The 27,170-nt window shown below is 39.3% G+C and overlaps 1 protein-coding gene across 2 annotated transcripts in view; it reads right to left on the bottom strand.

Annotated features, from left to right (window-relative positions):
• Pdss2 (decaprenyl diphosphate synthase subunit 2) overlaps nt 1-27,170 on the bottom strand; it is a 212,268-nt gene that overhangs the window by 82,093 nt on the left and 103,005 nt on the right. For both annotated transcript variants that reach the window (XM_090338343.1, XM_090338342.1), the window contains exon 3: nt 10,512-10,710. In XM_090338343.1, coding sequence (XP_090194469.1) covers nt 10,512-10,710 — 199 coding nt within the window. The remainder of the gene's footprint in view (nt 1-10,511; nt 10,711-27,170) is intronic.

Raw genomic sequence — 27,170 nt, 5'->3', positions numbered from 1 at the left:
ATGTCATCTGTAGGAGAATGAAGTAAGTTAAGTGATATAGCATTCAATATATCATAAAAATAAAAGTGATCCACAAGAGTATAGCTAAAATTGCTATTAGTAATAAAACACAGGATCTGCCATTCTAAGCAGAGAAATGGTTATTAAAAATGGAATACTGGGGCCAGGAGTTTGGCCAAGTGGTTCAGTGCTTGCCTAGCATGCACAAAGACCTGGGTATGATTCCTCAATACCACATACACAGAAAATGCTGGAAATGGTGCTGTGGCTGAAATGTTAGAGCTCTAGTCTTGAGAAGGCCCAAGGACAGTGCTCAGGCCCTGAGTTCAAGCCCCAGGACTGGTAAAAACAACAAACAAAAAAACCCAAAAAATGGGAAGAGTGAGCCTAGTGTGGGAAGACTGAGGCAGGAGGATCATGTTTGAAGTCTGTTTACATAGTGAGACTGTCTCAGTGAGCTCTCTCCCTCTCCCTCTCCCCCATCTCTTTGTCTTTCCAAAGAAACAATAAAGCAAATGGAGCAATAAGTGGACATACAATGTGTCATGTTTCCCTGATTTCTGGCCGATGTACCTTACTATATATACAGTGAAAATGGCTGAGAACAAAGATCATTAAACCTTTCTGTAAACAAAAGCAGATAATTTTATTCAATTTCCAAAATGTTTAAAAAGAAACTTGGTTGGCCAAGTCATATTTTCTAACAAACTCACTTTAATGTTTATAATATCAGAAATATTCACAGTTTCTAGTATCAGAAATGACTTCAGGATCAGGCATTTGTCAGTTAATGACTTGTTGGGCTAATAGCCTTCAGCTTTGCCCTGGGCACACAAGTCCTCCAGTAAGTCATTAGCTGCCAGAAAATGGCTCCCCCCAATCACTATTGCTAAATAAATAAAATTTGCTCCCTGGACTCAGGATCTATAGGCAACTTTGGCTCGGCGTGAATCTTTTTCCTTGAGTATTTACAACTCTAAAGATTTAAGGAAATGCTGGAAATACAAAGACCAAAATATTTGAAACAATTGAGCTCTATGTGGCTGCTAATAAAGACTGGTTACATGGATTCTTCTGAATACTCTTGAAACCTTCTTTTGTATACAGTGTTAGAATTTATTATCAATTTAATACAGGAGGCAGCAGCTGACAAATATAGCACAATTTGGAACTGCATGTGTAAGTTAATCGTTTGGAATTCACACCACATTTTCCCAACAAAGCAAGGTTACAAAAGGCATCCCATAAAAACTTGGTCAAGAGCTGGGAGTATAACTTAATGGTTGAGTGTTGGCCTACCATGCACGAAGCCCTGGGTTTGATTATGTGGTACCACATACATAGAAAATGTGTCAGAAGTGGTACTGTGGCTCACATGGTAGTCATACACTTGTAATAAATAGGTAAGTAAAAAACCACATTCCTATAATATCTCAAAAAACAACACTAGGAAGGAGCATTAAGGAGGAAACATTTTTAATTTTTTAAAAATTAGCATACATTGATAGTATATGTATGTTTTGTTGTGAGAATCCCCTAGATATGTACAGTGTACTTTAAGTCCCACAGCAGGTTCTTTTATATACATTCATTTTACCTACCTACCTCATTAGATCTTCTTCACCTTACAGTATCTTTTCTTTCCTCTTTTCCCTCTTACTGATAATCTAAGACAGTTCCCATTTTAGTAATTTCCATCATCATCATCATCATCATCATCATCATCATCATCATCATCATCATCTTAGGCTAGATTCTATAAATGAACAAAAAACAATATTTCCTCTTTGTACTTATCTTACTCAGCATGATGTACAGTTCAATCCATTTTCAAGTGACATAATTTCATTTTTTGAATAGCACTCCATAGTGTATATGTGTATACATATATGTATTATATGTGTAAATAAAGAAAATATTCTCCCTTTATATATACATAACAAAACAATACACAGTATTTTCTTTATCCAGTCCTCTGTTGTAAGGCACTGATGACTATTTCTGCAGTTTGGTTATAGTGAACAGAGATGCAATAAACATGTATATGCAGATACCTCTCTTTTATGCTGAGTTATAGTTCAGATATGTAGCCAAGAGTGATACGGAAGGATAATAAGATAGGTCTGTTATTAGTCCTTTTTGGTCAGTTGTGGGCTTGAACTCAGCGCCTGGGCATTGACCCTGAGCTCTTTTACTCAAGGCTAATTACCACTTAGAGCCATAGCCCCACTTTTGGTTTTCTGGTTGTTAATTGGAGATAAGAATCTCAGGGACTTTCCTGCCTGGGCTGGCTTTGAATCACGACTTTCAGGTATCAGCCTTCTTAGTAACTAGGATTATAGGCCTGAGCCACCAGTGCCTGGGTATTTTCAGTTTTCTGGTGAACCTCTGTACTCATTCCTGTAATGGATTCACTAGTTTATATTTCCATCCACAGTATAGGAGGGCCTGCTCCCCCTCCTTGCAAGTAACATTTGTTGTTTCCTTAATGATTGGCATTCTGACTGGTTAAGATGAAATCTTTGTATGGTTTTGATTTTTATTTCTTTTATGGCTACAGATGCTGAACACCGCATGTACTTATTAGTCATTTGTATTTCTTACGAAAAAGTTTCTTTAGTTCATTTCCCTATTCATTGGTTGGATTGTTTGTTTTTGCATTTTAACCTTTTGAGATCTTTTACTTGATATTAGTCCTCTATCTAGTAAAGATTTCTTGCCCCTCTTCCCACTTCTGTGCGTTGTCTCTTAATTCTGGAAATTATTTCCTTTGGTGCGTCAAATCTGTTTAAATATTGACAGGGGAAATTTGATTTAACAAGAGGATGAAGATAGACACATTCCATCTTTCTTATGCCTATTTAAAAATTACTTATTATTATTATTTGACAGTCTTGGGCCTTGAATTCAAGGCCTAGGCACTATCCTTGAGCACTTTTGCTCAAGGCTAGAGCTCTGTCACTTGAGCCACAGCACCACTTCTGGCTTTTTCTGTGTATGTGGTACCAATGAATTGAACCCAGGGCTTTCTACACGCTAAGCAAGCACTCTACCATTGGCTACATTCCTGGCCTGTCTGTCTGTCTGTCTGTCTGTTGGTCTGTCTATCTATTTATGGGTTGGGGGGCTCAAACTCAGTCTGAGTGCTGTCCCTGAGCTCTTCAGCTCAAGCTACCACCCTATCCCCGGGCCTGGGTATTGTCCCTGAGCTCTTCAGCTCAAGGCTACCTCTCTAATCTTGAGCCACGCCCCACTTCTCATTTTCTAGAGGTTAATTGGCGAGAAGAGTCTCAGGTCTTTTAGTGCACAGGCTGACTTTGAACCTTGATCCTTAGATCTCAGCCTCCTGAGTAGCTGGAATTACAGGAGTCAGCCACCTCGCCAGCAACATTTCAACTTTTGTTTTTTTGGTCAGTCATGGGACTTGAACCCTGGGCCCCCCTGGGGGGGGCATTAATTCCTGAGCTCTTAGTTCAAGGAGCTAATCCTTGAGCCACAGTGCCACTTCCGGTTTTCTAGTGGTTAATTGGAGATAAGACTCCTACCCACTCTGGAGGCTGAGATCTGAGGATCATAGTTCAAAGCCAGCCCTGGCACTAAAGTCCCAGAGATTCTTCTTCAATTAACCACTAGAAAACTGGAAGTTGTGCTGTGGCTCAGGGGTAGAGTGGTTGCCTGGAGCTGAAGAGCTCAGGGACAGTGCCTAGCCCCAGAGTCTGAGCCCAACAATTGACAAAAACAAAAACCCAAACAACAACAACAAAAAACATTAATCTTGGGTAAACTAAAGAGAAATCTTCAGTAATTTCTACAAGTAAAACACTGCTAACTATAAACAATATAATAATGTCTACTTTAGACTTAACTTTTTTTTCTTTCATTCTGGTACTGCGGATGGACCAACTCACTAAGCTGAATCTCACTAAGCTGAATTTCAAATCCCAATAATGCCTACTCTAAATAGCTTTGACAGGGAAATATTTAGAGCTCATGTTATGTAGCATATTATATTTCATGTTCAACAAGAAAGTAAAATTATAAGATGAACATAAAAATAATAGTAGCCGCTTTATTAAATATATAGACAGTAAAAAAGAGATTTATATGTATAAATTGAACATATTTATACAAACAAATTTCTTCCTAGTAAACAACATATTTATGCCTTTAGGAAAACAAAGTTACCATAAGGAAATACATCAGTTCTGTAAGGAGTACATCTGTTCTGTCCAGTATTTGGAATTATAAATCTTTAATGCTTAATAGAATCGCCCCTAGGAATGACATGACAATGCTCTAGGGTATTTAGACAAGACCCAGGCTGTCTTCCACTGTCCCATCTGATGTATAATTAAGTGAAAATTGCCACCAAGGGGGGAAAAAAACACCAATTGTGCATTTAGTTCTTTAAATGACAGTCTTCTTACTATATATGTAAATAAAACCTTTTCAAAAGCAGGATGATAAGAAGTAATTAATATAGTATTATTTGGATAGTGGCTTTTAATTCTAAAATCCAGTCTAAATAAATATGGGAACCAGGGGCTGGGAGTTTGGCCGAGAGGTAGAGTGCTTGCCTAGCATGCATCAAGACCCTGGTTCGATTCCTCGGTACCACATACATAGACAAAAGCCAGAAGTGGTGCTGTGGCTCAAGTGGTAGAGCCCTAGCCTTGAGAAAATCCAGGGACAGTGCTCAGGCCCTGAGCTCAAGCCCAGGACTGGCAAAAAAAAAAAAAAAAAAAAAAAAAGCCAGAAGTGGAGCTGTGGCTCAAGTGGTAGAGCTCTAGACTTGAGAAAACCCAAGCCCAAGCCCAGGACTGGCAAAATAAATAAAGGAACCAGCAAAAATTTTTAATAACTAGCTAGAATCTATTTTTTTTAATTTTATTTTTTGCCAGTCCTGGGCTTGAGCTCAGGGCCTGAGCACTGTCCTTGGACTTTCTCAAGGCTAGAGCTCTACCACTTGAGCCTCAGCACCAGTTCTGGCTTTTCCTATGTATGTGGTACTTAGGAATCAAATCCAGGTCTTCGTGCATGCTAGGCAAGCACTCTACCACTAGGCCAAACTCCCGACCCCAACTAGCAAGAATCTAAATTATAGTTCTTTTCCATTTTATGATATGGCTCCTCCCCTCCCCTTACTATTCAACATGTCTCATTTTTAGCTTGATGCTCAAGCCCTAAAATTCTGAATTCTAGCATGACCATATCATTACAGGACACAGTAACATTCTCCCAATCTGCAAGAACACAACCAAAGGCAACTTACTTATTTATGGTTTAAAAAGAGACATTCTGACATCTTTTCTTCTAGGTCTGTACACAGCAAAGTGATAAATAAGAAGTTTAAAGCTAGGCACTGGTGGCTTAACCTGTAATCCTAGCTACAGGAGGCTAAAATCTGGGGATTGTGGTTCAAAGTCAGCCCAGGCAGGAAAGTCCATAAGACTCTTCTCTCAAATTACACACCAAAAAGCTAGAATAGGAACTGTGGCTCAAGTTGTAGACTGCTAGCCTTGAGCACAAAGGGTCAGGGACAACGCCCAGAACCTGAGTTCAAGCCCTAGGACTGGCATGCCCACGCACAGGTACACACGTACACACACACACACACACACACACACACACACACACACACACGTAATAGTAGAAAGATGATTGTCAGAGGTTTAATATACCAATTTCTATATTTGGAGGTATTTTATAAATCTAAGTATTATTGAAGGCAATTATCTTGAAGACCTATAATATCTTTAGGGAAAAGCCAAAGGGAGAGTAATTGATTTTGCTAATTTTACCCTTGGCAAATATAAAACAACCCAAATTTCAACTGACTGCAGAATTCTTTATTTAATAGTATACCCCCAGAGAATGACAGATATATGTACCAAATAGAAAGTCAGACAAGGAGCCAGGCCCAGTGGCTCACACCTATATTCTTAGCTACTCAGGAAGCTGAGATCTAAGGACAGAAGTTCAAAGTCAGCGAGACTCTTATCTCCAATTAATCACTAGAAAAAGGGAAGTGGGGCTATGGCTCAAGGGGTAGGGGGATAGCCTTGAGCTGCAGAGCTCAGGGAAAACGCCAAGGCCCAGATTTCAAGTCCCACGACTGACCAAAAAAAAATCTCTAGATAGAATTTAACTATACTAGGTTTTTCACAAAAATGAGTTAGCAAAGCAACTTTTGAAATTGACCTGACAGAGCTTTCAATGACCCTTTGAAGACCAAGGAGCAAAAGATACATCTTTTGGATGAACAAGAAAGTTGCAAAGAATTAAGGCTTAGATTTAACATACAACTATCAAATTCTGTGTGGGAAACCCTGTATTATGGCCTAAAACAAAACAAAAAAATCCCTCGTTGAAGAAGCATGATAAATGTGAATTTAAAGATGCAGACTTCTATCTAGGCACAGTGGCTCATGCCTGTAATCCTAGCTACTCAGGAGGCTGAGATCTGAGGATCATGGTTCAAAGATGGCCCAGGCACTAAAGTCCAGGAGACTCTTATCTCCAATTAACCATTTAGAAAACTGGAAGTAACGGTGTGGCTCAAGGAATAGGTCAGTAACCTTGTCCTGAAGAGCTCAGGGACAGTGCCCAGACCCAGAGGTCAAGCCCCACAACTGCCCCCCCCCAAATTAATTAATTAGAAAAATAAAGCTGCAGACTTCTGCAGAGACTATAAAGGTATGGTGCTCACCAAAAAGGAAGGAAGTTCCTGATCAACGTTACTACAGGAGAATCTTCAGGCTGAGTTGTTGCTTGGATATATTACAGTTTGGGGATTATCCCCCCTTCCCTCTTTGTAAATCAAGTAGTGCTACTGAAATCCAGTTCTAATGGAGCAGATGGTGGAGGTCTTAGATTCTGGAACGTTTATAGTGATGCTTCTGAATGCAAAACACTGAGTGGATTTCACAGGCTGTGAATCTGATCTCATTTTGATGAGAGTAAAGCCTTCATTTTAACTGAAGTTAAACCACAGTGAAAGAAAAAAAAAATGTCTGACTGACCCAAGTCAGTTAAAAGGAACATATGAATTAAATATTATTTCCACAGAGTGAAATGGATTAAATGAGTGATTGGGTCATTAAAGCATGACTGTATTGACAAATAGAACTATTTTTAACCTTATATAAAATTCCATAAAAATAGCTCAAAGTAAGTTAAAACTGACAGTGAAAGAAAACAAATTAATCTAAAGACAAAAAGCCTTGGTTTCTTTCTTGAAGTAGGCTCATGCTGAGGCTAATTCTTGAAATATATATTTGGGTACCATTAAACAACAGGTCCAGAATATCCACTCCTCCTAAGGCCAGTGTGAGTCTAAGCCATGCTTGCCATTGTATATGGATAGAATGTGTCACATACAGATCAGTCAGATCTGTATTTTTGGAGGCTTTGCTTCTGCAATAAATGTCCACATTTCCTCACACATCACAACATGTATGTTATAGCAAAAAGGTGGCCAATAAAGTCAATGTCTCCAGAGACAATAAACTATTCCCCATACTTTAACTTGTGAATGCTAAAGTTAGATTTCTGCCTTCTTTCTTTGTATAGTTACTTTGATGAGTTTTATTAAATTCTCTCTGAGTCAATAAAGATAGAAAGAGTGCCTAATAGAGACAGATTTGATGTCTCTGCTATTCTGCTTCATATGTCCAATTCATTTTTTTCAGTGTTGATATAAACTAGTTATTAAAGGCATCGTACTATTTTTAATCTTTTAAAAGTGAAAGGAGTGTCTCATGAAAAATATGCAGCCCAAATTCAAAAGTATGATGGGCTATAGGGCAGAATGTTGCCAGAAAATATGAAGATATATTTGTTCTTTTTTTGTTTTTGTTTTTGTTTTGTTGTGAGTCACAGGGCTTAAACTCTGGGCCTGGGCATTGTCCCCGAGCTCTTCAGCTCAAGGCTACCACCCTATCCCTTAAGCCACAGCCCCACTTTATATTTTCTAGTGATTAATTGGAGATAAGAGTCTCACAGATTTTAGTGCCCAGGCTGGCTTTGAACTATGATCCTCAGATCTCAGCTTCCTGAGTAGCTAGGATTATAGGCATGAGCCACTACACCAAGCTACATTTGGTTTTTGACAGAGATTTTGGCTACATGCAATACAGGTAGCATTTCCTGGCCGTATCATTAGATTCTGGCACCAGGGCCATCATGATAGGCCCCGAATGGTAAGATCAGGAGTGTAGAACAGTAATACAGAAGGAGTCTCACTGCAGAATCACTCTACCAACTTATGAAACCATAAATCCCTACCTTATTTAGACTAATGTCTTTTTTTTTTTTTTTTGGTCAGTTACAGGGATGGAATTGAGAGTGTAGGCATTATCCCTGAGACCTTCATGCTCAAGGCTGGCTATCTCTTTTGGACATAAGAATCTCCCAACTTTCCTGCCCAGGTGTGATCCTCAGATCTCAGCCTTCTTAATATCTAGGATTACAGGCATAAGCCACCAGCACCTGGCTTAGAGTAAAGTCTTATAGTCAAGCCCAATAATAATAATAATAATATATAAAGAATGACTCTATAAGCTTTCTAGAAAACAATTTGGCAATACAAATCAGCCATAGTAAAAATACATTTATTCATTTCTGGAGTTTGAACTCAGGACTTTATGCTTGTTGGAAGGTGCTCTACCATGTGAGCTATTGCCAAAGTCTTCACCTACGCTTAGGTTGGGCTTGACTGTGATCTACCATGCCCAACTTTTGTTTGAGATGAGGGTCTCCTGAAATTTCTTTTTAAATATATTTTTTATTGTAATTAATAGAAGGGTTACATGATATTTGCCAGATAAATGGTGCCTTAATTCCCACACATTGATACCCTTTCACATGTCATGGTCCCCATTTCCCTTCCCCCCTCCCCCACCCCTCACCTTGTTTTTGCAGATTAATTTTTGAGTGAAAAATAAAGAGTAAGTTTTGTTTTTTTGCCAGTCCTGGGGCTTGTACTCAGGGCCTGACCACTGTCTTTGGGCTTTCTAAAGGCTAGAGCTCTGCCTCTTGAGGCACAGCACCACTGCTGGCTTTTTTCTATGTATGTGGTACCTAGGAATCAAACCCAAGTGTTCATGCATTCTAGGCAAGCACTATACTATTGGGCCAAACTCCCGGCCCCCAGAGTAAATGTCTAACAACAAGGAACTTGTTTTTTTTTTTTTAAATTTTATTGTAATTAATAAAAGGGTTACATGATATTTGCCAGATAGAAGGTGCATTAATTCACATACAACAAGGAACTTGTTTTTGTTTTGTTTTGTTTTTGCTAGTCCTGGGCTTGAATTCAGGGCTTGAGCACTTTCTTTGGGCTTTCTCAAGGCTAGAGCTCTACCACTTGAGACACAGCACCACTTCTAGTATTTTCTATGTATGTGGTACCAAGGAATTGAACCCAGGTCTTCGTGCATGCTAGGCAAGCACTCTATCATTAGGGCAAATTCCCAACCCAGGAAATTGTTAAATAAGTAACATAATAAACAAGTAAAAGAATATGATACAGTTATTAAAATTTATGAAATATACTCATGGAAAAAATAGGAAGGATAGCTGGGTGTGGTGGCTCATGCCTGTAATCCTTGCTACTCAGGAGGCTAAGATCTGGGGATCAAGGTTCAAAGCCCAGCCCGTGCACAAAAGAACCTGAGACTCTTATCTCCAATTATCCCCTAGAAAAAGGGAAGTGGGGCTTGTCTTAAGGGTAGGGCAGTAAAAACAAGTTCTTATTTTACAGAAAGATTCCTATGCATAAAGATACATGAACAAAAGGCTTTGGAGAAATACATCAAAATATCAACTAGCTGGGCATGGTGGCTCATGCCTGTAATCCTAGCTACTCAGGAGGCTGAGATCTGAGGGTCACGGTTTAAAGCCAGCCTGGGCACTAAAGAACATGAGACTCATCTCCAATTAATCACTAGAAAAGAGGAAGTGGGCTCTAGAGGTAGGGTGGTAGCCTTGAGCTGAAGAGCTCAGGGACAGAATTCAAGTCCCATGAGCTACAAAAAGGAAAGAAAGAAAAGAAAGGAAAAGAAAAGAAAAGAAAAGGAAAGGAAAGGAAGGAAGGAAGGAAACAGAAAGGAAGGAAACAGAAAGGAAGGAAACAGAAAGTGGTGTTATGGCTCAAGGGGCAGGAGTGGTTAGCCTTGAGCTGAAGAGCTCAGGCCCAGAGTTCAAGCCCCAAAACCAACAAAAAATAAAATAAAAAAATTGACTTACCCACAATTTATAATAATACTATTCTTTGTCTTCTATGTAGTTTCAGGCTAGCTTTTTACTTTTCTTGCCTTAGCCTCCCAAGTGCTGAAATTACAAGTATATGCCACCACAGCTGGCTATTTATAGATTCCCTACTACTGAGCATTTATACAGGAGAATCAAGTACCAGGGAACAGAGGCCTCTGTGGCTCCAGCAGCCAATCAAAAGCCACACTGGCCCAAGCAAAGCCATGCAGCCATAAGCAAACCTTGTTTGTTTTTACCTTAGTGTTCTGTAGGAGAGCTAGTCCATTGCAGGCATTTGCTAGAAGAAAATCTCCACTCAGGATAGCTATTTTATTTCCAAACTGCATGTCTTTCAATGGTCCATCAGATGACTGCAATTCAGTTAAATTTACTATCCCACGATGTACAAGGAGAGCAGTGTGGATAAGTTCTGTGATCTCTGCCAAACTTCTTTGACTAAAACGAAAATACAAGATTTGCCTAAGTGTCCAGAATATTATTTCATCATCATCAGACTTCAGTGTTCAATAATAAAATATTTCAGACAGGATTCATTTTTATGGAGGTATTACTTTTTTTTTTTTTTTTTTTGTAGTGAGGCTTTAATTCTAGGACTGGGCAGTGCTCCTGAGCTTCTTTTGCTCAAGTATAGTGCTCTACCACTTGAACCACAGCACCACTTCCAGCTTTTTCTTTTTCTTTCTTTCTTTCTTTCTTTCTTTCTTTCTTTCTTTCTTTCTTTCTTTCTTTCTTTCTTTCTTTCCTTCCTTCCTTCCTTCCTTCCTTCTTTCTTCTTCTTTTTTTTTTTTTTTTTGGCCAGTCTGGGTCTTGAGCCCAGGGCCTGAGCACTGTTCTTCGGATTTCACAAGGATAGCACTCTACCACTTGAGCCACAACACTACTCCCGGCTTTTTCTATGTATGTGGTACCAAGGAATCGAACCTGGGACTACGTGTATGCTAGGTAAGCACTCTATCACTAGGCCAAACTCCTGGCCCATTTCCGGCTTTTTCTTAGTAGTTTATTGGAGGTAAGAAATTCATGGACTTTCTTGCCCTGGCTGACTTTGAAGCACGATTCTCAGATTGTAGCCTCTTGAGTAGCTAGATTTACAGGTGTGAGCCACTGGCTCTGGAACATAGCTACTTATTTTTAATGTTCCCAATTCTCATGTTGGACATGAGCTAGTAATGATGAGGTAGGTAACTTCCTTGTAGTTCTCAGGCCCTTGAATCATGAGAAATGGCATACATGCACACGAATCTACAAACCTCCACCTAACACAAATTATGAGATCAAGCATTTTCAGTTTGATGCTATGAAAAGGATGGAGCTTTAAGGCTTTGAGGTAGGTGTGTAGGTGTGTGTGTGTGTGTGTGTGTCCTGGGATGTGAACTCAGGGCCTGGGCATAAGGCACAATACTTGAGCCACAGACACACTTTTGACTTTTTGGTAGTTAATTGGACATAGAAGTCTCATGGACTTTTCTGCCCAGACTAGCTTTGAGCTGTGATCCTTAGATCTCAGATTCCTGAGTAGCATAACTAGAATTACATACATGAGCTACTAGATTATGGCTGATAAATGTTGTGCCTATCAAAATGATGAGAATCCTTAAGAATCAGATGAAAGACAGCTGTACCCATAAGTTACACCTCGCGATATCCATATCATGTACAGTTTGCTCTTTCACTGAGTTTAGCCATGTGACTCTCTTGACCTATGTGGGACAAACAAGTTTGATAACTGTTTCTGCAGTTTATCCTCTTGGAAAGCTTTCCTGAGACAATAAGAAATCTATGAGGAGCCGGGAGTTTGGCCTAGTGGTTAAAGTGCTTGCCTAGCATGCATGAAGACCCGGGTTTGATTCCTTGGTACCACATACATAGAAAAAAAAAAGCCAGAAGTGGTGCTGAGGCTCAAGTGGTAGAGCTCTAGCCTTGAGAAAGTCCAAGGACAGTGCTCAGGCCCTGAGCTCAAGCCCAGGACTGGCAAAAAAAAACAAAAACAAAAAAAAACAAACAAACAAACAAAAAGAAATCTATGAAAGAGCCATTCTAGCTGTGGCCTAGCAGATCCACCAGGTAAATACAGCCACATAAATAATAGCAAAGAAAACAGTCCAACCAGTCCATAGAATAGTAATGTCTGCTATTTTAAGCTGTGAATGGTTGTGAAAAAAATACATAACTAGCAGATATCCCAAAACTCAGGTTCTACTATCTAGTTGCTTTCTAAATATGCCCTAAAGAAGCTAAATTGATGTTTGGCATTGAAAGGCGTAAGTAGGATAGCCACAGGAAGAAAAAAATGTCAGAGCACAAACAATAACAGAGATTAGGAAGCCAAAAATAAGGTAGACCTGAAATCAAGACTTAAGAAAGGAAGGGTAGGAACTGGTGTTGTGGCTCAAGTGGTAGAGCACTAGCCTTAAGCTAAAGAGCTCAGGGACAGTGCCCACGCCCAGAGTTCAAGTCACATGACCAACCCCACCCCCCCCAAAAAAGAAGGGAAGGGTATAAAATGTTCCAGTGATTGCATATAGAGATTCTTTTCTTGAATACTTGTTTGTAGAACATGACATTTGAAATATGATGTAAAAACTCAGTGTTAATAAAAACTTTTAATAAAAGGTGATCAGTTGGCTGGAGTAAAAGGCTATGCGGCTAAGTGAGAATAAAATTCTGGGACTAGACTATATAACAGGCTAACAAGTCTATATTTTATTGTACAAGTAACGCTATTGAGAAAGGAGATGATTATAAGGATTATAAGTGTTTTAATACTTTAGGAGGAATAGTCCAAAAGTGATATATAGAAAAATCTAAAAAGAGTCGATAGTGAAAATAAAGAGAGTAGGTTAAGAGGAGCTTTATTAACAAAGGTCCGAGGCCTGTAACAAAAGGGCTTGAAGATGACCACCTTAATCATGAATATATATGAATGAATACAACCACAGGATAAATACAACAGACTCTTCTTTCAAAAATGCATTATTTGTCAGGCGCTAGTGGCTCCTACCTGTAATCCTAGCTACTCAAGAGGCTGAGATCTGAGGATCTCAGTTCCAAGTCAGCCCAGACAGAAAAGTCCTGGTGAGACTTTTTATCTCCAATTAACCTCTTAAAAACCAGAAGTGGTTCTGTGGCTCAAAGTGGTAGAGTGCTAACCTAGAACAAAAGAGCTCAGGAAGAGTGCCTTGAGTTCAAGTCCCAAAACAGCAACAACAACAAAAGTATTACTTGTTTAACTACAATAATACAATTATTAGATAAAAACACAATTATAACTCTACAACTTGCATTTTTTTTGGTGATGTCAGTTCTTGCACATGCTAGGCAAGAACTCTATCAGTGAACCACATCCCCACCCCTTAAACATACAGTTAAAATAAAATAAAGGAGTCAATTTGGCATATCAAAGCAGATTTACATATCTATTTCATTTCCTTTGTTATAAATCAAGAGAATATACAACAATTTTCCAGTAGACCAGCTGTACTTAATTACAGATTGGCGGAATGGTGGAATATGAAAAAGAGATGAACCAGTGAATATATTCTAAGAAAAAAAAGATAAAGTCAAGTTTAGATTAAAATTTCATTACATTCCAACAAAAATCACTGAGAGGGGCCGGGAGTTTGGCCTACTGGTAGAGTGCTTGCCTAGCATGCACGAAGACCTGGGTTCGATTCCTCAGTACCACATACATAGCAAAAAGCCAGAAGTGGTGCTGTGGCTCAAGTGGTAGAGCCCTAGCCTTGAGAAAATCCAGGGACAGTGTTCAGGCCCTGAGCCCAAGCCCAGGACTGGCAAAAAAAAAAAAAAAATCACTGAGAATAGAAACTTATGAGATGATTGAGAAATTTAAAAAAGGCATTAAAGGGCTGGGAGTTTGGCCTAGTGGGAGAGTGCTTGCCTAGCATGCACGAAGACTGGGGTTTGATTCCTCAGTACCACATACATAGGGAAAAAAAAAAAAGGCAAAAGTGGTGTTGAAGCTCAAGTGGTAGAGCTCTAGCCTTGAGAAAGTCCAAGGACAGTGTTCAGGCCCTGAGCTCAAGCCCAGGACTGGCCAATAGGAGTAGATCCCTTGCACCTACAAGGCTGAAGAACAGCTTCTGTTTTTTTTTTTTTTTCTGTTCCCAACTTGTAAGATGCAAGGATTTATTTATTTTTGGAATTACCTAAACTAGCAGCAAATTCTTTTTCTTTGTCTTCCTCTTTTTCTGTTCTTCCCTTGTTCCACCTATTTTTTTCATGAGCTCGAAGACTTATTTTCTAGGATAAATTAATGCTCTACTCTTTTAATCTACTGTTTGTTATGTGCACTCAAATAAACCCCTGAAAGATATGATCAATAAACATAGGGCCACACACACACAAAAGCCAAGACAATTTATGTTCCTACTGTTTCTTCACTCTGGTTTTATCCACTTTATAGGATCTGTTAGAGAAAGTTCCACATTATTTACAAGTAAGAGAACTCTGCTGAGTTTCCCTTTATGAGAGTGCCATACAACTTTTGCTGCTATGAGGAGAGTAACAGATGTATTTTTGTTTAAAGCCCACATGTCACTTCTTTTCTCTACACTTAACTCCTCTATGCTTGAAGGTTCTTGAATATAGCTTTGTCATTTTGCATACTTTATTTCTCTAATCTCCCTGTCACTCCCACCCCTAGGACACTGTAATAAAAACTATGAAGTTCCCTGCATTGTCTACAAGATATTTGTCAAGTAAGTAATTCTTTACTTAGCAATCATTTCTATGAAGGCTATGGAAGGATGCTATAATTAGTTTCAAAATGGAAGAAATGCCAAAAATTAAAATCAAATTTATAGAATCATACTTCTAAGTGACCCCAGAGGCCAATTTATCTTCTCCAACTGGCACCTTTAAGGTTTGAGGAATAATGTTCCCTATGAATAATAATAACCTTACAGGAGCTATGACCGCTGATACTTTTAATTATTAAACATTGTTACTTACAGCTGGACACTGATAGCTGACACCTACAATTCTAGCGACTCAGAAGGGTAAGATCTGAGGATCATGGTTTGAAGCCAGCCTGGACAGGACTCTATCTATCTATCTATCTATCTATCTATCTATCTATCTATCTATCTATCTTCAATCTATCATAGCTCCTAGGGCTTGAACTCTGGGCACTGTCCCTGAGCTCTTCAGCTCAAGGCTAGTGTTCTACCACTTAAGCCACAGCACTACTCACTCCCCTGTGAGATTTATCTCTGATTAAACACCAAAGAGCTGCAAGTGAAGCTGTGGCTCAAGTGGTAGAATGCTATCTTTGAAAGAAAAAGCTCAGAGACAGCACCCAGGCCCTGAGCTCAAGCCCAAGGACCAATATACCAGAAACCCCCATGTGGGGCTAGGAGTTTGGCCTAGTGGTAGAGAGACCAGGGTTTGATTTCTCGGTACCATATACATAGAAAAAAGCCTGAAGTGGTGCTGGTGCTGTGGATCAAGTGGTAGAGCTCTTGTCTTGAGAAAAGTCCAAGGACAGTGCTCAGGCCCTGAGTTCAAGGCCCAGGACTGGCAAAAAAAAAAAAAAACAAAACAAACAAACCCACACAAATATTAGTTATATTTATATTGTTAAAATAGTAGTCTGAACAATGTGTTTCATCAAACAGATAAAGGAAAAAGAAGACAGTGGAGTTTGTTTTCTCCTCTCTCTTTTTCTCCTTTCTTTGTCATCTATTTCCTTGCTTCCCTCTTTTGCAAGTTTAAAAAAGGCAGAATAGTTGCCAGATGCTAGTGGTTCATACCTGTAATCTTAGCTACTTAGGAGTCTTAGGTCTGAGGAGAAGTCAGTCTTTGGCAGGACAGCCCATGAGACTATCCTTTATAATAAACTACCAAAATGCTGGAAGTAGATCTGTGCTCAAGCACTGGCCTTGAGGAAAAGAAAAATGTTCAAGGACAGTGCCCAATCCCCAGGACCAGCATGAAATGACAATAATACCACCACCACAACCAACAACAACAAAACCTAGAACATAGGGACAATAATATTTACATAGTGTTCTACTTAGAAAAAAAACGATGCTTACATTCTGTCTGTTTTCATAATTTCTACATACATTTAAAAAATCTGCTTTTAATTTCAAACATATACATGTGGAAAAATAAGGCACTAGGACCTCTGGAATGATTGCCAGCTTCAAGAATGACCAATCCCAAACTACCCCCACTTTTCAATATAGCTTTTACTTCCTTTCTAGATTAAGGAAGTAAATACAAATAACATTTCATCTGAAAATGCTTTAAAAATCTTATTTTAACAAAGTATGAACCCATGTAACAGCAATATTCATAAGAAGATATGTTGGAAATGAACTTTACAACTTGGGAGAAGGTGGAGGGGTGGGCAAGTAGGAAAAAAAGATGGGAAGGAATAACAATGTTCATGAAGTAATTGTACTCACTATCTTACAAATGTAACCGACTGTAACTTCCCTTTACCTCCTCCATAATAAAATTTAAAATAAAAAAATTCACTATATAAAAAAAAAATCTTACTTAAAAAAATGCCTATTGAACTGGTCCAGTGGCTGGTTCCTGTAATCCTAGCTACTCAGGAGGCTGAGATCTGAGAATCAAGGTTCTAAGCCAGCCTAGGCACAAAAGGACCTGAGACTCTTATCTCCAATTATCCCCTAGAAAAACGGGAAGTGGGGCTTGGCTCAAGGGTAGGGCGGTAGCCTAGAGTTGAAGAGCTCAGGGACAGTGCCCAGGCCAAGTTCAAGCCCCATGACTCACAAAAAAAAGAAACAAAGAAAAAAAAAGACTATTGATGATTATAGTTACACCATAAATTAACTACTTTAAACTACTTATCTCTATGCTGAGCATTGTGTGTATATTTAAAATAATTAAACAAATGGATTAATAAGCAATTGAATATAAAACAACAGCTCTCTAAGGTAAGCAGTGCTTGTGCAACACAGAAGGGAATTAATCTGACAGGTTAACTAAACTCAAGTTTGTATGGCTGGTAAACTGGAGGCTGGATTCAAGTCTGGAACTCCAGGGTTTTAAAGCCTACATCCTTTGCTTATCAATAGAAAACTCATCAAAATCCCAAACACAACCTGCACAAAATTGGGTGTCTTTCTAAATGTAAAATGCTAGGCAAGAGTCACTTATGGTAAGATCATTTTATCTGAATTCTAAAAGTATTTTTTTTTAAGCTAGAAAACTGATTTCTGTGTTCACATGGGAAGAATACATTTGAAACTTAGATTTTTAGAAAAGAAAAAAACTCTGCCATTTTAGATTTTACAGCCTATTGCAGTGTTTTGGGCTTTTTGTTGATACTGGGGGTCAAACTCACGTTCTTCTTCTTTTTTTTTTTTTTTTTTTTTGCCAGTCCTGGGCTTGAGCTCAGGGCCTGAGCCCTGTCCTTGGGATTTCTCAAGGCTAGAGCTCTACCACTTGAGCCTCAGCATCACTTCCAGCTTTTTTTTCTATGTATTTGGTACCGAGGAATCGAACCCAGGTCTTCGTGCATGTTGGTGGGCACTCTACCACTAGGCCAATTCCCAGCCCCAAACTCACATTCTTATAGTATTAAACACATAATGATGCCATAAGAGCAGACTAATTGATTACTGGGATAGAATGCAGAAGGAGACCCAAATTTGGAAATTTATGGGAACAATTGCATTTCAAATCATTCAAATGATGTTGGGACAAGAGGCTATTAATTAAAGGAAATAAGTAATAAAATTAAATCCCTATTTCATACCCCAGATAAAAATATATTTGGATACTGGATGTAAATGGAAAAAACAATGCTATAAATTTAAACCTTGAAACCATGAAGTAAGAAGCTCTTAAAACATGACAACAAACATGAAGCTATAAAGAAAATAAAGGTAAACAGATTAATAAAGTAAAAAGACCATGAAGCACTGATTCAGATGAAACATAAAATTGCCAAAGACACATGAAATGATGCTCAATTTCACTAAACTCACTAACAAAACTGAAAGAGTATTATGATAATAAAGAAATAATACATTCATTTCATTAGTTTAATAAAAATGAAAAGGATTCAGAAGATAAAGTGTCAGGAGAGTTGGCTTAGTGGTTTACTAGTTCTAGTGTAAAACAGAAATAAAGTACACAGGCATATTATTTTTGGTAATTAGTACTTTCAAGAATAAACTGAAGTTGGGCACAGTGGCTCATGCCTGTAATTCTAGTTAATCAGGAGGCTGAGATCTGAGGATTGCAATTCAAAGCCAGCTCAGGCACTAAAGAACATGAGATTCTTATGTACAATTAATCACTAAAAAAGTGAAGTGGGTCTGTGGCTCAAGGGGTAGGAATGTAGCCTTGAGCTGAAGAGCTCAGGGACAGTGCCCAGGCCCAGAATTCAAGCCCCATACGCCCCCCCCCCCAAAAAAAGAATAAACTGAGCCAGGTGATAAACTGACCTAGGCACCAATGGTTTATGCCTGTAATCCTAGCTGTGGGAAGCGGCACACGGACCTGGCGGCCATACCTTCACTTCCTGGAATGGGGGTCTGACGCAATCAGGCGTGGCTGCCCATGCGCCCCTACTGCTTAGCGGAAGCCTGCGCTGTGCATGTGCGGAAGCGTGCTGTTCTCCATTTTACTGCGTGATCGAGCGAGTGCCAGGTGCATGTACTGTGGGTGGCAGGAGATGATTGGTGGAGTGTTTGAGGCGGCCTATTCCTATTGGTGGGTTGGTACATATATATCCGGAGTAAGGGGGAAAGAGGAGAACCAGGAGAATAAAGAAGCTTCTTGGAACCTGTATCGTGTGTCAGATCTTTGCGGGCGAGGGTCGGTGCGGGATATCTAGCTACTCAGGAGGCTGAGATCTGAGGATCACAATTTGAAGGCACCTCAGGCAGTAAAGTCCATGAGTCTCTTAAACTCAGAAATGGAGCTGTACCTCAAGTAGTGCTTGCCTTGCACAAAAAAGCTGAGCAAGGGGCCGGGAGTCTGGCCTAGTAATAGAGTGCTTGCCTAGCATGCACGAAGACCTGGGTTCGATTCCTCGGTACCATATACATAGGAAAAAGCTGGAAGTGGTGCTGAGGCTCAAGTGGTAGAGCCCTAGCCTTGAGAAAGTCCAAGGACAGTGCTCAGGCCCTGAGCCCAAGCCCAGGACTGGCAAAAAAAAAAAAAAAAAAAAAAAAGCTGAGCAACAGTGCCCTGGCATCAAGTTTAAGCCCCAAGACTTATATATAAGAAAAATGAATAAATTTAAATGAAGGGGTTAGTCTGTTCAAGAAGCACTGGACACTTAGACTTGTAAATTCTAACACCCTTGTACAACTTTTTTTTTTTTAAGTTCAGAAAAAGAATTTAAAAAGAATAGAAATTTAAGCCTTTGGAACTATGCGTATCTGCTCATCCTTTATTTATTTATTTATTTTTTTTTGGGTGGGTCATGGGACTTGAACTCTGCCTGGTCACTGTCCCTAAGCTCTTTTTGTGCCCAGGCTGGCCTTGAACTTTGATCATCAGATCTCAGCCTCCTGAGTAGCTAGGATTACAGACACGAGCCACCTACAGCTAAATATAGTTTGGACCGTTTGCCCCTTTAAAGGCAACCACTGGCACATAAATTTTACACTGATTCACTACTGATTTTTTTTTTTTTGGTCGGTCATGGGACTTGAACTCTGGGCCTGGGCATTGTCCCTAAGCTCTTAAGCTCAAGGCTACCAGCCTACTCCTTTAGCTGCAGTGCCACTTCCGATTTTCTAGTGGTTAATTAGAAGTAAGAGTCTCATGGACCTTTAGAGCTCAGGCGACTTTGAACCATGATCCTCAGATCTCTGCCTCTGAATAGCTTGTATTATAGGCATGAGCCACTGCACCCAGCTCTCACTACTGAATTTTAAATTGGTATAACTTAGCAGTAACTGAAAGTATGGTTTATGACAAAATAAAAACTTGACCTAGGATAGCCTATGAAAATTTCAGCAAGACTTTTTTTTTTTTGGTTATGGGGCTTGAACTCGGCCTGGACACTGCTCCTGAGCAATTCAGTTTAAGGCTACTGCTTGGGCCATAGTGCCACTTACTCAGCAAGAGTTTTTATTTTTTGTATTTTATTGTTAGGATAATGTATAGAGGGGTTACAGATACATTGCTCAGGTAATGGGTACGTTACTTCTATAACCTGATACCCTTTTTCATGTTTCTGTCCACCTTTTTCTCCCCCATCCCCTCCCAATCATCTTATTTTTCCCCTTTCCTTCCCTATTTCAAATAAATAAGTGGATATACAGTATGCCAGGTAACAAAGTCAGATACAGTAACCACATGAGATTAACCATAAGTGGAAAAAACACACACTAATGATGAATTAGTTGGACACAAGAATATTCTAAAAAGGAATAGATCCATCTTTCCCAAACTGACAGTTGTTTTTTTGATATTGGGGATCAACCCTGGGGCCGTATAAGGCAAATGCTTTGCCACTGAGAGACATTCCAGCCCTTAACCGATTTTTTTTTTTGCCAGTCCTGGGACTTGAACTCAGGGCCTGAGTATCCTTGGGCTTTCTCAAGGCTAGTACTCTGCCACTTGAGTCACAGTATCACTTCTGGCTTTTCTACCTATGTGGTACCTAGGAATCGAACCTGGTTCTTTGTGCATGCTAAGCAAACTCCCTTCCTGCCTCCACCCCCCTTGAAAGATTATTATGTCTGAAAAAAATTTTTTTTTTTTAGTCAGTTGTGTGGCTTGAACTCTGGCCTGGGTGTTGTCCTTGAGCTACACAGCTCAAGGCTACTGCCCTAACGCCGGGAGGGAGCCACAGCCACAGTGCCATTTCCCCACTTCCGTTTTCTAGAGGTTAATTTGTGATAAGAGTCTTCTGCCCTGGATGCCTTACAACCACAATCTTCAGATCTCTTCTTCTGGAGTAGCTAGGATTACCGGTGTAAGCAACTGAGCAGGCTTGTCTCTCACAGTTTTATTGTATGTTTATGTATATATAGTTCCTAAATTCATTCATTTTTCTTTTTTGTAACCAAACCTTTACAACCTTTGAAATAGATTTAATCATTTCATAGCTAAAATCATGGTTAAAAGGAAAACAAAAACAAAGTAAAAAAAAACAAAACACAACAAAGCTTAACTAGTACTCCAATAAAACTTTTAGGACCAACAAAACTCATTTATAGAATTCAATGCTTTAAATTTAAAAATATTGGGGCCGGGAGTTTGGCCTAATGGTTAAAGTGCTTGCCTAGCATGCATGAAGACCCGGGTTTGATTCCTCGGTACCAGACATAGAAAAAAGCCGGAAGTGGTGCTGAGGCTCAAGTGGTACAGCGCTAGTCTTGAGAAAGTCCAAGGACAGTGCTGGGGTCCTGAGCTCAAGCCCAGGAATGGCAAAAAAAAAAAAAAAAAAAAAAAAAATTAAAAATACTGTTCAGGGGTAAAATACTTGCCTAGCATGTGAGAGGCCCTGGATTCAATCTCCAGTACCATAAAGAAAGCAAAACAAAACCAAAATGAGTATATTATACCTCTCTGGGTGGGAGTGAATAATATTTGCAATTTGGCTGTAGCTAGATAACAAACTTTTTTAAGTCTATAGTTTTACTAAACTATAATTTCAAAATAATCACTGATTAACATAAAGACTTGTATGTTTAGTCTTTCCCTACCTTGATTTATTTCCCAAAAAACTAAATTGATGTGTCCTTCAATTCATTCTCTCCAGCCTTGCCAACCCATCTATGAAGAAGTGAGAGCCTTAGGTAATGGTAGTCATACTTGAAGGAACAGAGGGATATTGGGACTCAGTAAGGAATCATTAGAAATTTACAAATTAGAAATAAATTTGTATTACATGGTATCTTTACATAGGCACATAAATATTCTGTCAAGTCATCAACGAACATACCTACGAAACTAATAGAGAATAACCAAGCTAGGTAGCTTGCCTTTAAGAATATTTGTACAATCCTATTATTCTGAACAATTCAGTTACAAACTTGACACTATCAACACAGAATTATCCTATATACCAACCAGCTGCTTACAATAAAAAAGGAGACAATCTAGTTTGCAGAAATAGTTAAGCTAGCCCTCTCTGGCAGAGAAGCAGAAAGAGAGCCATGGTAGGCATCTCTGTCTAATCTGTAAGAGTGGGTTAGGGTTTAGCTATCACAAAAGGGGTTAACAATACTTGAGACTACCCAAAAAGCCTAACAAGACATCTGGGTTCAGCGGCTGTCACTGTCAGGGCAGGCCTTGGAGGGGATGCTCATATCAATTTAGTTTATCAGGTGGACAGCTGATCAACATTAAACAGATTTGCTCTGGGCAGACTGAGCTGAGCTTCCTGACATGAATTCCAATGAGAGCCCTCTGCACTCTAGCACTGAGCTCTGCCTCCCCCCCCCCCCCCACTGTTGTAGCTCCCTGGACATATGGGAATCCCTAGTGATGAGCACATAAAGCTGCCTCTAACTCAAGTGACGGCTCATTTCCCCTGGCTGAAGGCAGACATTAATATCCTGAGGAGATCAGACCTGCCTCTCTGACCCTCATCTTCCCAAGCAGAACCACTGTCCTATTTCTTCATTTAATAAGCTTTTAATGAAGAAAACCAAAATTCCCCCATTGAGTGCACAGAATTCTATATGAAAAGGTTATATAAACACATCAGATTCAGTGTCAGAGTTTTCCAAAATAGCTGCTCCCTACGCAGCCCTCCCCTGGATAGCAGATTCTGACATTCACCTTCCTATAGAACTCACTCTTTCTGCTATGGTACAGGAGTTCAGTTCTCTGCTCTGATAATTACGAGTCATCTCCATGGCATGGCAGGTGGAGGATTAAAGAACTGATTACAAAGAGCATGCTGGTGTTTCCATTCTCATTACAATCCCCTGTTTTCAAGGGTTCATCAGTTAGTTATAAAACCACTTCAAGCACAACCAGGCTGGAAGAAATGACAGTCCAGTGACAATCTAGAAGGTATACTAGAAGATACCGTGGAGCTAAATGAGAATATAAGAAAGCTAAAAATATTGGTTGAATTGGAGCTGGCAAACATGCTTTGGTTTCAGGAGAAATAGTGGGGGGAAATGTGTGATTGCAAATGGAAAAGACAGCAGTTTTTCTACCTGTGAATTGGAGGTTGGTCAAAAACAAGAGGATCTGAATTTCTACTGAAGTTTAGTGCCAGGGCTCTGACAGCTCTGACTTGCTTTTTTCTCCACAAGAAAGCAAGCAGGGGTCAAGAGAGATGAGATGCTTCATGTTAAATGGGCCACAGTAAACACTATAGGAGGGAAATGTCATTCTGCAAAGACTTCTCCAACTAAATGACAAGAAGAACTGATGGACCAAAGAGGGAAACTTAGCCAGCTCTATTTAGACCACACATGTGTCCAAGGTTGTGAGATATAAAGGCAAGGGGAAAAGAGTCAAGGATATAATCTGCAGAGTGACATGCTTTAAATTAGATTGTTTTCATTGCTTCCTAATCAATTTAGACACAACAATAAATCCTGCCAGGTGCAGTGACTCATGCCCGTAATCCTACCTACTCAGAAGGCTGAGATCTGAGGATCAAGGTTCAAAGCCAGCTAAGGCATAAGAGGAAGGACCTGAGACTCTTTATCTCCAGTTAACCTCTAAGAAATGGGAAGTGGGGCTTGGCTAGAGGGTAGGGCTGTAGCCTTGAGCTGAAGAGCTCAGGGACAGTGACCAGGCCAACTTCAAGCCCCATGACCCACCCCCCCCCAAAAAAATAAATAAAAATCCTAAGTGTTCTCCAATATGTTTGATCAGGTCTCTCCAAATATAAAAGTAGAGTAATTCTTCAACATGGCTAATTCATAGACTACAGAAGCCACAAACAAGTACTCATTGTACAGGCTAATTCATTACCTACAATGTCTCAGATATTATGATTTTTTAATGGAGCATTTAATATTTACCAACTTTAGCTATTAACCCTGTTTTATAGATGAGAAAATGGGAGCCCAGATATTTTAATTGATTTGCCCAATGTTATGACTAGAAAGCAGGGAGACTAGATTTTGATTAAAGAAAACAACAACAACTTTTTGTGGAGGTGAAATGCAATTTACCCACTATCTATTAAACCTTACTGATTTCCTGAAGAATCAATTTTTCTGAATGACAGAATAATTGTGGCACATTTATAGTCTGTCAGTAGACACAGAGGTTCTATGCTTACCCTGTTATACTGTGAGTCCTTTAGTAGTTTAATAACGCCCAGGGACTCTAATAAGAACAATGGATTTAAACACATCAATAAGAGTATAACATCAGGCCCTTAGGTACCTACAGTCCCCCAAGAATTAACTTTTGGCCAAGTACCAGTAGCTCATAACTCTAATTCTAGCCACTCAAGAGGTTGAGATCTTAGAATCCCATTTTGAAGGCATCCCAGACAAGAAAGTCTGTGAGCCTCTTATCTTCAATCAACTACCAAAAACATGAAAGTAGAACTGTAGTTCAAGTGGTAGAGAGCTATCTTTGCACAAAAAAGCTCAGGGTAGCATGCATGCCCTGGGATTCAAGCCCCAAGACTGGCATAAAAAAAAAAAGGTTAAATGGAAACAACTTAGATGTAGAGAGGTTAATTTTTGCTTCATTCTAAGTTTGTTCCAGAACCAATCTGACCCGTGAATCTATGCTCCTTCCATTTCACGAATGCAGTAATTAAATATTCAGAAAAGAAGAACCTGGGTGGGAGGAGCTTAATTGGCACCTCTCTACAGCAATAGTGGTCTTTTATTCATTGACCTACTGAAAACTCAGAAGACAACGTATCTGTAATAGATTAGGTATCAGTCAAATAGACTGATGTCCTCCATCACCACCACAATTCAATGAGAGAATTATGAATTTCCATCCTGTCAAACAAGGTCATATTAACTTCTTGCCAATGAATTGAGTGAAAAATGTCATTTCTAAGCAGAAGCTTTAAGAGATACATGTTATTTTCCATATATTTTTTATTGTAATTAATAGAAGGGTTACATGATATTTGCCAGATAGATGGTGCATTAATTCCCATACATTGATACCCTTTCACATGTCTTGGTCCCCATTTCCCTCCCCCCCCACCCCTCATCTTGTTTTCCCCCATTCCCTATCCAAATTCAGATAACCAAATACTAATATATCCGATATATCAGGTAACAAAGTAAGATAGTGTAACAATATGAGGTAACCAAGGGACAGCAAAAGTGATGAGAGATAACATAGTACCTTAAGAACAACAATCATGGGGGGTATGGGGGGGGAGGGAAATGGATACCAAGACATGTGAAAGGGTATCAATGTATGTGAATTAATGCACCTTCTATCTGGCAAATATCATGTAACCCTTTTACTAATTACAATAAAAAAATTAAAAAAAAAAAAACAACAATCATTCATTATATGGCTTATGTTTACATCATATTTTAAATGACAAGTTTAACAAACAAGTGTTCAAGGAGGGAATCTCTAATTACAATCTCTGGGACTTAGTATTTAGAAATTAATCAAAATTAGGCTAAGGGTTTGTATGTCATAGGAACATATCAATTTATGAAATAAAACATTATGTCTATAGAGTCATAGGTTTTTATGTCTATATAGTTATGTTTATATTTCCATTACCATGTCCATAGCTTTGGGTATGCCGTTATTGAGTCCTCGCTCTTGTACTCTTTGGATTTAATAGCCGCATATTAAGGATACCATGCGCCTTTTGTTCCTTAGGTCTTGACTTGTCTCACTCAACATGATTCGCTCCAGATTCATCCACTTCCCTGCGAATGCCATTGTGTATATATACCACATTTTCTGTATCCATTCATCTGTAGTAGGGCATCTGGATTGTTTCCATTGCCTGGCTATTGTGAATAGTGCAGAGATGAATATAGATGAGCAGGTGTCTTTACAATATCCTGGGTCATGCTGTTCAGGATAGATACCCAGAAGTGGTATTGCGGGATCATAGGGAAGGTCTATTATCAGTTCTTTAAGGAACCTCCACATTGCTTTCCAGAGTGGCTGAACTAGTTTATAATCCCACCCATCAGCAGTGTAGTAGGGTTCCTTTTTCTCCACAACCCCGCCAGCAACTGTCATTGTCTGAGTTCAAAATCTTGGCCATTCTTGTTGGGGTATCTTAGGGTTGTTTTTATTTGCATTTCCTTTATGACTATAGATGATGAACATTTTCTCATATTTTTTCTGCCATTTTAATCTCTTCTTCTGATGGTCTCTCTTTAGTTCCCTTGCCCATTTAGTGAATGGTTTATTGGGTTTTCTGGGGATTAGTTTCTTGAGTTCCCTGTAGATACTAGATATTAAGCATTTATCAGATGTACTGTTGGTAAATATCTTTTCCCAGTTGGTTGGCTGTCTCTCTACTTTTGCAACTATGTTTTTATCTGTGCAGAAACTTTTTATTTTTAAGTAGTCCCATTTATCGAGTCTCTCTACAATCTGTTGTGACCCTGGGATTCTGTTCAGGAATCTTTTGCCTGTGCCTATGAGTTCCAGTGTCTCTCCTACTTTATCATGTAGCAGTTTCACGGTTTCCGGTCTGACATTGAGGTCTTTGATCCACTTTGAGTTAATGCTTGTGCATGGCTAAAGGCTAGGGTCAATTTTTATTTTTCTGCATGTGGCTGCCCAGTTTTGCCAGCACCAATAATTGAATAGACTGTGTTTATTCCACTGTATATCTTTGGCTCCTTTGTCACATACAAGTTGACTATAGGTATGTGGTTCTATTTCTGGGTCTTCTATTCTGTTCCACTGATCTTCTGGTCTGTTTTTGTGCCAGTACCAAGCAGTTTTTGTTATTTATGGCTCTATAATAGAGTTTTAAGTCTGGTATTGTAATACCT

The sequence above is a fragment of the Megascapheus bottae genome, chromosome 8, assembly GCF_031878675.1.
Source record: "Megascapheus bottae isolate mThoBot1 chromosome 8, mThoBot2.hap1, whole genome shotgun sequence".
Lineage (NCBI taxonomy): Eukaryota > Metazoa > Chordata > Mammalia > Rodentia > Geomyidae > Megascapheus > Megascapheus bottae.
This window is presented reverse-complemented; position numbering and strand designations above follow the sequence as displayed.